This window comes from Oncorhynchus masou, chromosome 14, assembly GCF_036934945.1.
Source record: "Oncorhynchus masou masou isolate Uvic2021 chromosome 14, UVic_Omas_1.1, whole genome shotgun sequence".
NCBI lineage: Eukaryota > Metazoa > Chordata > Actinopteri > Salmoniformes > Salmonidae > Oncorhynchus > Oncorhynchus masou.
In genome coordinates, this window is record NC_088225.1 from 14,125,248 (window position 1) to 14,138,206 (window position 12,959).

The window sequence follows — 12,959 nt, forward strand, 5'->3', positions numbered from 1 at the left end:
CCACTCAGCCTCCAGCCCATAATCTGATTGCATGCCTCATTTGCACCAGTTTGTTTTCCAATCATCTCTCGCTGCGCTGAGGGAAGAGAACCCTTCCCTTGCTCCCTTATTTCAAATCAAATCCTATTGTTGAAATGCACAGCTCTGAGCCTGCTTGCTATAGTGCAACACTGATTTGAAGTGACATACCACTGCAACATTTAGCTCATACTTTCAGTCACTGCTCAGTCCAAGCTTGTGGGGTAGGTCCCCTGGCATGCGTATGAGGAGAAAAGGAGAGGCCTGGAGCAAAATATTGGTCTCTAAAACCTGTTGCCTAAGCCAACTTGTTTTTGGTCCAACTTCTACTTAAGTGGATACTAGCATGCCAGCAGATTCCCATAGACTGACAGTCATTGCTCTAATGCTAGTTAGCAATGGCTCGCAAAACTGCCTCTAACTTCCTTCTTACTGGACACAGAGACGTCATTTGACTCTGGGGAAGTAGAAAAAGGGCCTCCTTGCCCAAATCCCGAAGTATTCCTTTAAATTGCCATGCATCTAAAACATATAGGTTCTGTCACTTTTGATAATTAACATGGGACTAACAGTGTGGCTCCACATATTTCACTGAGCTTAAATGGCCAACCTGCTACATATGTTGGCGACCAGCTGCAATGGGGTTTGGAGTCTTGTCAGGAACCCCACACAGACACCACCCTCCAAATTAAGAGTGGTGTGGTCCCCAGGGACCCTGGAGAATGGCGGTGGCCCCGCTAGAGAGGCCACACAAAGGGGACGTTTGTCCTCTCAGCGGGGGCCGGGGCCTTAATGAGAGGTCTGGGTGTGATGGCCAGTCCTGGGATTGTGCTGCTGGGCTAATGGGCAATGCCAGCTATCAAAGGGAGGTACGATGAAGGCCTCCAGGGAACAGGGGGAGACAAATGCCCCCCTAGCCACATTTAAATGGAAATCAGGCGTGGTCGATATGGACTCGTCAAATGAATTTACTTTGGGATTTCCCTTCACCTTTTCTATTTCTACACCCCCCCCCGAAAGCTGCCAGGCGTTTCACTACAAATGTTTTCTCCACATACATGCACTTTCTCCCCATCCCCCTGCCTCCGCCCCAATCCGCCTTTTTTGGGGGAGTGCGTTTTTTTCTCGCTCCGCTGTTACCCGGGCAACCTCATTCACACAGAGTATAAAGGGAAAGAAAGGGGAGGACTGGAAGAAATAATGAAGTTTGTCCATATTCAGGCAAGCTGAAAGGTCCCATCTCTCCAAACTGCTCCCCCTTTCCCCCTGGCCGACCAGCCCCCCCATAAAAGAGCATGGGGCTTATTACACTGGGAGGGGGAGCAAAACCAGGAGATGTTCTGGTTCCAATTTGTGTCAGTCAGTGGAAAAGTGGGAACAAACCATTTCCATTTTCAGTTTGGCCTCTCGTCCCAGACCCATCTCCCCATTACAAAAGGTGCCTGGCGCCCTGACAACACGACGGTCGGCGGACATCGATAAAGTCTCTTGGCACGCCTGCGAGCCCAGGTCAACACAGCCTGGTGTCAAAGGGAGGGCACCAGACCCGAAAGTAATTCATCATAACTATGAGCTCTTTCTGGCCACTGGTTTGTAACAGGCTCCTCTCAGAGGCCACAGAGAGATCGGCCACAGAGAGATTGGCCCCGGCCAACGTGAGAGTATTCTCTTTCTTGCCTCAAGTGGGTTGGGTACTGTTTAGGCCCCTGCTAATTTTTGTTAGGCTACTAGCTAACTTCCCTCAGTGACCTCCTTTTGTGAGTGACCTTCCCAACCCTGAGTGCTGACACAATGGATGCCAGGACTCAGACAGGCTAGAGATTCTGTGCGGAGAGGTTGGAGGAAGAGAGTGGGAGTGAGCTGACAATAGGATCTGTGTAAAGGCGCCCACATGCTTCCCATCCTAAACTGCTCTAAACAGTTTGTGAGTATATAGTGTACAAAACCATAGGCTGACCAGTTGAATCCAGGTGAAGGCTATGATCCCTTATTGATGTCACCTGTTAAATCCACTTCCAATCAGTTTTTGTGCACTCAGTGTATTATGACATTTTGTGATGTTTTTGTTTGTTTTGGTCGTCGGCAAGGTTTTTATTATTCGTTCACACCACATTTTTTCTTGAGGCTATTGCAAGTTCGGTAGCCGAAATCTATGCCCCTTCTTCGGTCTTTGGTCAACAATAGGGATTCATCAAATGATAGATGACTAATTTTCATGCACATTTTGTTCACTTGAGAAATACTAAACCAAACATCTTAGTTAGATGTAAAATTGTGTGACTCAGATCTTCTCTGCAAAAACGTCAAAATGAATGACAGATTTCTTGAGTTATCTTAGATTTATTCAAACTATTTTGAGGAAGTGGATACTGGCTATGGCGCCTCAAGATGGACAAACAGTACTATTGCCGTTTTTTCTCATTTTTCAAGCGAAGGTCTTACAAGGGAGTATGTGAGCACACTCGTTCGGTTCGCCTACTAGGCGCTAGCCAAACCGAAGCATGCGGTAGCCTCCACCAGCTCCACAAGGACACCATAACAGCATAACATGAGACAGTATACCATAAGTACACTACAATGGCCTGGCAATAGATGTAAGCTTTCAACCCCTTACAGTGGGGGTAGAGTGTAGACCCATGGATGTACCTAAAAGGCTTTTATTAGATAACATAATTGAGGCCTGTCCATAAACCATGGGAGAGAGAGAATAGTTCAAATCTAGATGTTTGTGAAATGTTGGCTGTGCTGTAACCTAATCCACCCATTTTGTCATTCGCTTCCACAGACTGTGATTCTCACTGCAAGGCATCCAAGGGCAAACTGAAGATCAACATGAAGAAGTACTGCAAGAAAGACTATGGTGAGTCCACTGTGCAGGAATTGTATGCCCAGTCGTCGGCCAGCGGTCGAGGGTCAGATGTATTTATTAATCACAGGCATGTCCACTCCCAAGCCCCTCTCTGTGGCTTATTCACGCTCCCAGGATTAGAGTCATTGCATCAAAGGGAAATGGTCTCGGAACTGAGCCCAGGGGACCTCGCTGATGGACAGGCCAGCCAGAATTAGACGGAGGAGTGCTGCTTTCTGGGAAATAAGACATGATGGAATTTTAAAAATCTATATATTTCTTGAAGGTTGTGTTACAAAACCAGACAGCTTTCGACTGTGACGGTGTAAAGCACATTAACCGATGTATCCAGATGTGTCTTCATCTACCATTCCAGTAGTTAATTGCTATATTGTAATTACTTCGCCACCATGGCCTATTTATTGCTTTACCTCCCTTATCTTACCTCATTTGCTCACATTGTATATAGACTTTTTGTTTTCCTTTTTTTTCTACTGTATTATTGACTGTATGTTTGTTTATTCCATGTGTAACTCTGTGTTGTTGTATGTGTCGAATGCTTTATCTTGGCCAGGTCGCAGTTGCAAATGAGAACTTGTTCTCAACTAGCCTACCTGGTTAAATAAAGGTGAAATAAAAATAAAATAAGTAAATCCAGTCTACTTACACTTTGATTAGTTAGCATGGAAAACATATACATATTACTATCCATCATCTGTAAGCTAGACACACAAAACCTATGTCTCACATATCCTAACATCCCTGCACTGACTAACACTCATTACTATGTGAGATTCACTGGAGGTGGGGGGAGCTGGACAGAGAGAAGAGTGTTTGCTGGGGGCATCGTCACCGCAGGGCCTCTTCTTTTATCACCAAAGATAGAGATCAGTGGCATCAGTGTCTGGGCAGAGAAACAAAGGGATTATTCAACTCTTACCTCTACATCTTGAGCTCATATCAGTTCCTCCACTCCAGCTGAAACTGTCTTCAGAGATAGGTTGTGGGACAAGCCAGCCCCCCTGTTGGTTTGGAGAGCTGCAAAGCTCCGCTCTGCCAGGGTTTAGCTGGAACGATTTGGATTTGTTGTCCCACCTTGACGGATGTGTGTGTGAGTGTGTGTGTGTGTGAGTGTGTGTGTGTGTGTGTGTGTGTGTGTGTGTGTGTGTGTGTGTGTGTGTGTGTGTGTGTGTGTGTGTGTGTGTCTTAGGGGAGTTGTACCTCATAAAGAGAGGGCTCTGAGCTTCAGAGGGCCGCAGAACAAGCTCCCACTGCGTCCTCTCACAGTCCCTCTCAATTACAGCTAACGGACAATTTCCTCTCCCCTTCCACCTCCCTCTAAGCCCTGTGGATCTGCTCACCCTGGCCCCTGTCCATGGTCTCGGGCAATCCCTGCTCTCAGCCGCCAGCCTCAGTGGGGTCCAGTTTTATTGCTCCATGGTGAAAGGCTGGTGCACCCTGGGAGCATGAGGCTTTGGCTCGGAGTTGGCCCTTAGGAATTGTCAGCAAGCCCCGTATGAATAAAATGAGCCAAATCACACAACAAATATACTCTGTCATCAATGACTCCACAGGAGGTCATCTGCATCTGAAATACTTCTGATCAAATGTGCCAATCACTGTAGATATCACAGCGTTACAGTAAGTGCCAATCACTGTAGATATCACAGCGTTACAGTAAGTGCCAATCACTGTAGATATCACAGCGTTACAGTAAGTGCCAATCACTGTAGATATCACAGCGTTACAGTAAGTGCCAATCACTGTAGATATCACAGCGTTACAGTGAGTGCCAATCACTGTAGATATCACAGCGTTACAGTGAGTGCCAATCACTGTAGATATCACAGCGTTACAGTAAGTGCCAATCACTGTAGATATCGCAGCTTTACAGTAAGTGCCAATCACTGTAGATATCACAGCGTTACAGTAAGTGCCAATCACTGTAGATATCGCAGCGTTACAGTAAGTGCCAATCACTGTAGATATCACAGCGTTACAGTAAGTGCCAATCACTGTAGATATCACAGCGTTACAGTAAGTGCCAATCACTGTAGATATCACAGCGTTACAGTAAGTGCCAATCACTGTAGATATCACAGCGTTACAGTAAGTGCCAATCACTGTAGATATCACAGCGTTACAGTAAGTGCCAATCACTGTAGATATTACAGCGTTACAGTAAGTGCCAATCACTGTAGATATCACAGCGTTACAGTAAGTGCCAATCACTGTAGATATCACAGCGTTACAGTAAGTGCCAATCACTGTAGACATCACAGCGTTACAGTAAGTGCCAATCACTGTAGATATCACAGCGTTCCAGTAAGTGAGTAATATGAAAACATTCATGTTCAAGCCAAATACAGGTATTTACATAGCTTCATATTTTAGAACGGTTTCACAAATGAAATAACTTCTGTAACTTGAAGCTACAAGGACATTTGAGTTTGATGATGGATGATGCTGGACTTGTATCATTATATTCTGAATCAGCACCACTAGATCTAAAAACAGACAAATAAGAATGAGAAGGGTGGGGGGTAATAAGAGAGACAGTAGTATTATTAGGGACAGTCCATGGATCCTATCATTGGCCTCCTATATAGTGTTTCATTGTGCTGTCCCACTGTGTAGCCTCCATATCTCCATATGGAGAGTGATTCCCTCGCCTCGGAGGGTTTTCCATCCCATTAATCACAGTAGTATTATGGTGCAGATCTCCTATCAGCAGCTTCATGTCTGCTAACCACCGTACAAATCTCCCCAACCGCAGCAGCAGCAGCACAAACCCTGAGGCACGTCCAGCACTCTGCCAGCGTTTAAGAACAGATCGTACTCCGTATAGCCAAATACCCACATACGTTTCCTTTATTAAAGACAATGCACGATCTCTTAGACTCCTGGCATGAGACCAAACTGTACAGTAGGCCTATATCATATTGAATATTTTGGTCACCAATTCCTCTGTAGTTATACCCATTAAATTGGTGTTCAAATTGTTAAGCCTTTGCTTGATAGAATAGATTTGTTCATACAAGACCGTATCTGCTATAATCAGGGTTTGGGGATAGTTCACCCATATTACAAAATTACATATTGGTTACATATTGGTTTCCTTACCCTGTAAGCAGTCTATTGACAAGGAATGACGACAGTCCATGCTTTGATGTAGTTTCCCTGGCACTGTTTTCTACTTTCACTGTTCACATGACAATGTTTTAGCAATTTGTGACACAAATCCCATTCAAGTCAACTAAACCAAATCATGGATTGCAGTGATACCTTGTCCATAGACTGCTTACAGGGTAAGGAAACCACTGTGTCATTTTTTTATTTTGGCGAACTATCCCTTTAATACTTAGTTCAGTGTTCTCTCTAATGAAACACATCCAGCTGCATTGGCCACACTGCTCCGCTTCATAGCTGTCACATGTCCAAAAAGCCTCATCATCAATCATAGTTCATCAATCAAACAGAGCGACACGTCAGAGACTTTTAACAAAGTTTCAATACATAAATGGCCAAATGTTCTTCTTTTCTCAATCAATATTGTGCAACATAGAGAGAGACAATAATGTGAGCTTCTTGTTTCAGTTCACCAGAAATCTGAACAGCCATCAGAATCCATATTTTCATTCATTTAATCTTGCTTGTCATCCATGAAAAGAACAGACAAATCTATAAATCACAAGACTGATTCATGAAAAGCAGAAGCTTGGTTTTTCAAGAGTTCATCAAAACAGCTGAGTGAGGATAATTCTCCTTTGGCTGAGCTGGGGCTTTATGAAGAGACCAATCCTCAGGGGGCTTTTCCTCTGCCTCAATCTAATTCATTTCTCAGGGCTGTCCCTGGGCCTTTGTGGGGTTCACAGTGTCTCTGTTCTTTGGGGCCATGACCCCCCTGTGTGAGTGGTGCTGCGGGCCTCCCGGGGTCGCGGGAAGAAGCCCCCTGTTTAAACACAGTGGTGCACTCTGCTGGCTCGGAGCATTCCACAGGGCCCAAACAGGTGGTAAATTAGGCCAACGCTGATGGATTGCCACCCGGAGAGAAAGAAATATGTTGTGTTTATTCATTTTTGTTTTCCATCGCGGACGTAGCTACGGCGATGGCAGCCACAAAGGGTTATATTCTGGGCTGACACCCCTCCAGCGGGAAGGACAATGAATCAAAGAGCTTTTGCAGACGTTCAGGGCCAGCGGTGAAAGGAAGGGTCACACAGCCCCGCCACTTGGCGGTCCCTGTGAGCTCACCCTGGGGGCAGCAGGGCCCAGATCAGTCACTCAGCTGATAACCAGATGGGACAGGGGCCTCAGTATTGAAATTAAACACGCTCTAATTTGATTAGAGCCCCCTTGTCGGCGGTGTGCGGGTCAAGCCCCAGCACACTGCTCAGAGAGTGGACCCAGCGGGAGGCTTGGCTGCCATTGTGTTTATTAAACCCCTCTCTTTCTCCCTCTTCCTCTTCCTCTCCCTCCCTCTGTGCTACCCTGCTAAGATGGTCCAAGTAGTACTGATGTACCATATTGTCTGCTAACAGTAAAACAGAAGTTTAGTGTCCTAGATCTCCATTCATGAGCTCAACTCAACACAAGCCCCATGGGCGAGGTGGACTTCATTGGGTGAGGAGCAGGACTGAAGCAATGTGCAGAGGTTTGGGGACTCAGCTGCTTGGTCTTTCCAGCTAACATCCATGATTAGTACTACATACTTTGCTCACGTCATGGGCTGGAATCTCAGTCCAGTATAACAGTATTTTACTATCTGCTTAGAGAACTACCAATTTCCTGAGCGGCCCATAGAGTGACAGCATTGGTGTCAGACAGCAGAGAGCTGAGTCTGGTCCATTCACCCGGGGAGCTTGTTAGCCAGTCGGTCAGTAAGAGCGACCCAGAGAGAAGAGGGCTATCTCTGCTGGATTCTCACGCTGCTCTTGGATGGGGCTCTGGGAGCAGAACCCGGATAGCTCATGAGGTCAGAACACATCCCGATTCTTCTGGAAGCCTCTCTGTGGCTGGGAAGATAAATAGTGGCCCACTCCACCACCCCACACACCCTTTATGTGTTTGGATGAAGGAGTAGGCTCCAACCCAGAGACACATTGTTAATGAATGGCAGTACTGTGAGAGCGTGCTCTACTCAGCCCAACAGGCCTCCTTTCTTCTGAAATTGTGTACAATTTGCTCACACTAGCAGGGCCTCCCTTCCTGTTCTCTTAGAACGTTCCAGGCTGTTATGGGGGACAATCGATGCGGCTTGCAATAGAGAGCGTTGGCATTCAGAGAGAGAGACAAGAAGAAAAAAATACTTCCTGTGCTATTTTCAGCCACCTATATTTTTTTAACATTAGTCCACACACAAGTGCGTGTGTGTATGTGTGTATGTGTGCACTTGTGTGTCTGTGTGTGCATGTATGCATTTGTGTGTGTGTGTATTTATTAGTGTGTTTGAAACATTTCACACCATCCACACACTGTTTCCCAAATTGGGTCAATTCGAACAATTGTGAGTGGAAACTATTCAGGTTGGTTCATTTCCCCCCTACTTTAGTCCAATCGTAAATAGCACATTCCCAAATAAACCACTTCACCTCAAGCACAGATTATCTCCTACCCCAGTGGGTTCAGTTGTTTCCCCCTTGTTGCAATGACTGAGGCGTTTTTGCAATCAGAGTGATGAAGTAATGGTAGATTTATGTGACAGAGAAATCCATGCAGAGGAGCTGCTGTAAGGGGGGGCTGTATTTCTGTCTGCTCTAAGGGTCAAATTCTTGAGAGAAAGGTTGAATGGCTACCACGTCCAGGTTGCTCTAGCCCAGGGTTCTTAAGATGTGCAGCGTCCTGCTTAACAGCTGAAAGGCCATTCTATCAAAAGCACAGGAATGGCTTTGCTTCAGAGCTTTTACCTCAAGCAGATGTGGTATTTATTTAGTAAAGGTTGAATGCTGCACTTTCACTGTTGGACTTTCTGAGTTGAACCCAGTATACCAGCCACTTCTGTTTCTCCAGGCTTGTCAGTTGAGGAAAGGAAAACGTTTCTAAGGATACGTCCACAGCAGTCAAACATTACAGCCAGTCTCAGGGAGGTGCTCAATCAAATGTACTCAGCGGGCACCCATTGTCTTTACCCTGGGGAGCACTATGGCAACTGTTGCTGTAATACGGAGCATGCTAGCCAACACAACAAGGAGAGGTCAGGGGTCATGGCTGAGGGGAGGGCCCAGGGGAACAATCCACACACTGGGTCAGCAATTCCTGAATCATACTCAAACATTGGAGCAGTTATTGGAGATATAGTAAAACAGGACATTTATAGCCGAGGGCTCACCCCCAGGCCAGTCTGGACCCCAGGAACAGAAACCCACAGGCTGCTATGGATTCCCTGCTTAGTTACCCTGTGTGTTATTAAGAGGATCTATGTTTTACTGTACATTAACTTTTAACTGGATGTCTTATACTCAAGAGTTGCTTGTTTTATTGTGACATTTTCTTATTCCCCCTTCACTCCTTCTTCTCATTGGTTATCCAGCTGTCCAAGTGCACGTCCTCAAAGGAGACAAGGCAGGAGAGTGGTGGAAGTTTACCGTGAACATCATCTCCGTCTACAAGCAAGGTGAACAACGCATCCGGCGTGGTGACCAGCTCCTGTGGGTGCGTGCCAAGGACGTGGCCTGCAAGTGCCCCAAGATCAAGCTTGGCAGGAAGTACCTGCTGCTGGGCACGGATGACAACTCCCCCGGGCAGACTGGCGTGGTGGCGGACAAGGGCAGCCTGCTCATCCCCTGGAAGGACCTGTGGGGCCGGAGACTGAGGAAGTTCCAACAGCGTGACAAGAGGGGCAAGTGTTAAGAGGAGCCAGAGAGGAGAGAAAGAGAGGGGGCTCACCTCGAGTCTGAGGAACACAGGAGGAGGAGAAAGAAAGAGGAAACACCAGAGGGAGAGAGGAAAGAGGGAGAGGTGAAGTGAACAGAGAGAGAGAGAGAGAGAGAGAGAGAGGGGGCTCACCTCGAGTCTGAGGAACACAGGAGGAGGAGAAAGAGGAAACACCAGAGGGAGAGAGGAGAGAAAGAGAGGGGGCTCACCTCGAGTCTGAGGAACACAGGAGGAGGAGAAAGAGGAAACACCAGAGGGAGAGAGGAGAGAAAGAGAGGGGGCTCACCTCGAGTCTGAGGAACACAGGAGGAGGAGAAAGAAAGAGGAAACACCAGAGGGAGAGGTGAAGTGAACAGAGAGAGAGAGAGAGAGGGGGGGCTCACCTCGAGTCTGAGGAACACAGGAGGAGGAGAAAGAAAGAGGAAACACCCGAGGGAGAGAGGAAAGAGGGAGAGGTGAAGTGAACAGAGAGAGAGAGAGAGAGAGAGGAAGTGACTGAGTGCTGCTGCTTTGAGTGGAAGAAAAAAGAGAATATTAGTTTTAGAAACGTTCGTGTGAAGGAGCTCTTTTTACAGTTGCTGTTCTGTTTGTCCTTCAAGGTTTGTTTCATTGTGGAATTGCAGAGTTTGCACCTAATATTTCAGATAAGTTACTTATTTTTTGTTTTATTCATGATACCATTATTTTTATATTTCCAGTTCATTGCTACAGAACATCAGAAAAAAATCTACTGTATCACATTTCTGTGTTAAAAAATAAATAAATATATATATATACATATATATATGTATATATATATATATTGTTTAAAGTTTTTTCTAGCAAGCTGAGGTGGCACGGCATGGCTTAAGGGGAATCTCTCTCATGTTTAATGAGAGGCTCCTGCTTGCCAGGCCTTGTCAAGATAAACTGTGTAAACTGCTAAGAGTGTTAACACGTTAAATTGATCCTTTAAACTAGGTTTTACTGTGGTTTTGGAATATACTTGTAAAAATGGGAGAGAAAAAACAGAAACAAAAACAAGCCAGCTATTGCCAGTTACCTTTCTTCTTTAAGAGCTCCTCATGTGGTTGTTACCTCATTATTACTGCTAACTATACCATCAAAATGAAAGTACCATGAAGAAGTTGCTCCTCAGATACTAGCATTGGGAAAGAGTCTATTAAATGATACATTTCCTTGCCATCCTGACAGTGTGGTTGTGACCTCAGCAAAATAAAAGTACCAGTAGGCATGATAAAAATATTTTTGTATTTAGACAGCACTCTGTTCTCAACTAGAAGAACTAAAATAGATGAGTTGACCATGCACTTAATGTTTAGTCATTTAGTATTCAACAGTATTCAGAACATATAAGATATGTTCAGTGTTTAATGGCACCTTGCAGGATACAAACTAACATACTGTATGGTTCCAGAAAAATCAAAGAACTAATGTATGTCCATTCATGATTGTTCAAACTGAGATCACACATTTCACTGATGATGTGCTGCCTTTGGCCTTTGGTCCTGGAACCTAATGTCCACTGTCTCTGTGTCATTGATTGATGCATTTGGTTTGCTATCCTGTTCACGTTTGTTAAAATACGAAGTACTGCTAGAACATCCCTCTGAGCATTGACCTGTTTCTGCTGGTAAAGGACTGATCATGGGGGGGATTCTGATGTCTTCAACAGTGAATCACCTCATTTAGTTTGATAAGACCTATCAAAATGAACCTACGTTTTGTTAAAATAATAGATGCATGCTGACTACTCAGCTGACTAAGCTAACCAAATTGTGGATGGCAGTATGTACAGTATGTATATACTTGTATAAAGATACAAGCATTATGTTGTAAAAGAAAACCTGTGGGGTGATGAAATATCACAGGAGTCAAGCTGTGTGATCAACACACTGTGTCAGCATCTGATTCTCACTTCAAACCTTGCAGACATTCCATTTTTACTTGGTACTCAACAAAAGGGGTGACCGGCTGTTTAAATGTTATATAGCTGTATGGTTTGTTACTATTTGTTGTTACACATTTACTAGATGTATGTCCATGTGTTATTAACCAGAGTTTTAAATACCATAGGCTTAATAAATGGGTAGACAAATGAATGAGAAAGAGGCAGATTTCTCTTGTTTACAAGTTATGCATACCCAGGAGTGTATTCCAGCAGAGAGAGGCGTATCTACAACCTGTAATAAACAGTCCCAAAAATATTTGGGAAATGCATAACACACAAAAATGCAAGCAGATGCACACCTGCTCACACACATACACACCTTTTTTAAAAACATATTTGTATTGACATTTTTATTGCAATCCATTTCAAATGTTCTTGTGCCAGTGCATCCATCTCTGGATCTACACATATCAAAGCTGTCAGTGTGTAAAGTTAGACCAGTTTTCCACACATTTGGAGAATGGTACTCAGTCATGACCAGATATCTGCTACAAAAATATATCTGAATGTTGCTTGTGTTCATACTTGGGCTTGTAAATGTTGTTTAGCTTTGTCCATTGCAAAAGTTTGTGTAATGTCCTGTAATGCGTACTAATATATTATGTTTATCACAAATGAATATATTTAATGACACATGAAACAATGTGGCTTTTGTTTTGCCTGTTTTTATTTTTGGTCACTCTTTGCTTTGGATAATAGACGGCTGTAATGACAAAGTAAAAGACTGTAGCTATTGAACAGCCTAGTAAATCTGAAATAAAGCTCTGTAAAAGTACTTGTGGGCTTTCAACTGTTTCTCATCATCTCATCTGTGTCTCATTGGTAGTTCTGTACTTCAGTGAGTCATTTGGGATTGACATGGGCTAAATGGTGTGGGCTAAATGTTGTGGGCTAAATGTTGTGGGCTAAATGTTGTGGGCTAAATGGTGTGGGCTAAATGGTGTGGGCTAAATGTTGTGGGCTAAATGGTGTGGGCTAAATGTTGTGGGCTAAATGGTGTGGCCCAATAAGGCCACAGTCTGTCATTATCCTATGAGACTGCATCAGCCTTTGTCTGTTTTCCTCCTGCAATAACAGTGAATTACTGTTGGGAAAATGAAATGTTAAGAGTGGTGCTGCGGTCTAAGGCACTATAGATACCCTGGTTCAAATCCAGGCTGTATCACAACCGGCCGTGATCGGGAGTCCCATAGGGCGGCGCACAATTGGCCCAGCGTCGTCCGGGATTGGCCGGTGGAGGCCGTCATTGTAAACAACAATGTGTTCTTA

At 44.7% G+C, this 12,959-nt stretch overlaps 1 protein-coding gene across 2 annotated transcripts in view; it reads left to right on the forward strand.

Moving 5' to 3' along the window:
- LOC135554329 (netrin-1-like) overlaps positions 1 to 12,459 on the forward strand; it is a 44,496-nt gene extending 32,037 nt beyond the window's left edge. For both annotated transcript variants that reach the window (XM_064986576.1, XM_064986577.1), the window contains exons 6-7: positions 2,804 to 2,878; positions 9,396 to 12,459. In XM_064986576.1, the coding sequence (XP_064842648.1) occupies positions 2,804 to 2,878; positions 9,396 to 9,715 (395 nt within the window). In that variant the 3' untranslated portion in view covers positions 9,716 to 12,459. The remainder of the gene's footprint in view (positions 1 to 2,803; positions 2,879 to 9,395) is intronic.
- The last annotated feature ends 500 nt before the right edge of the window (positions 12,460 to 12,959 follow it).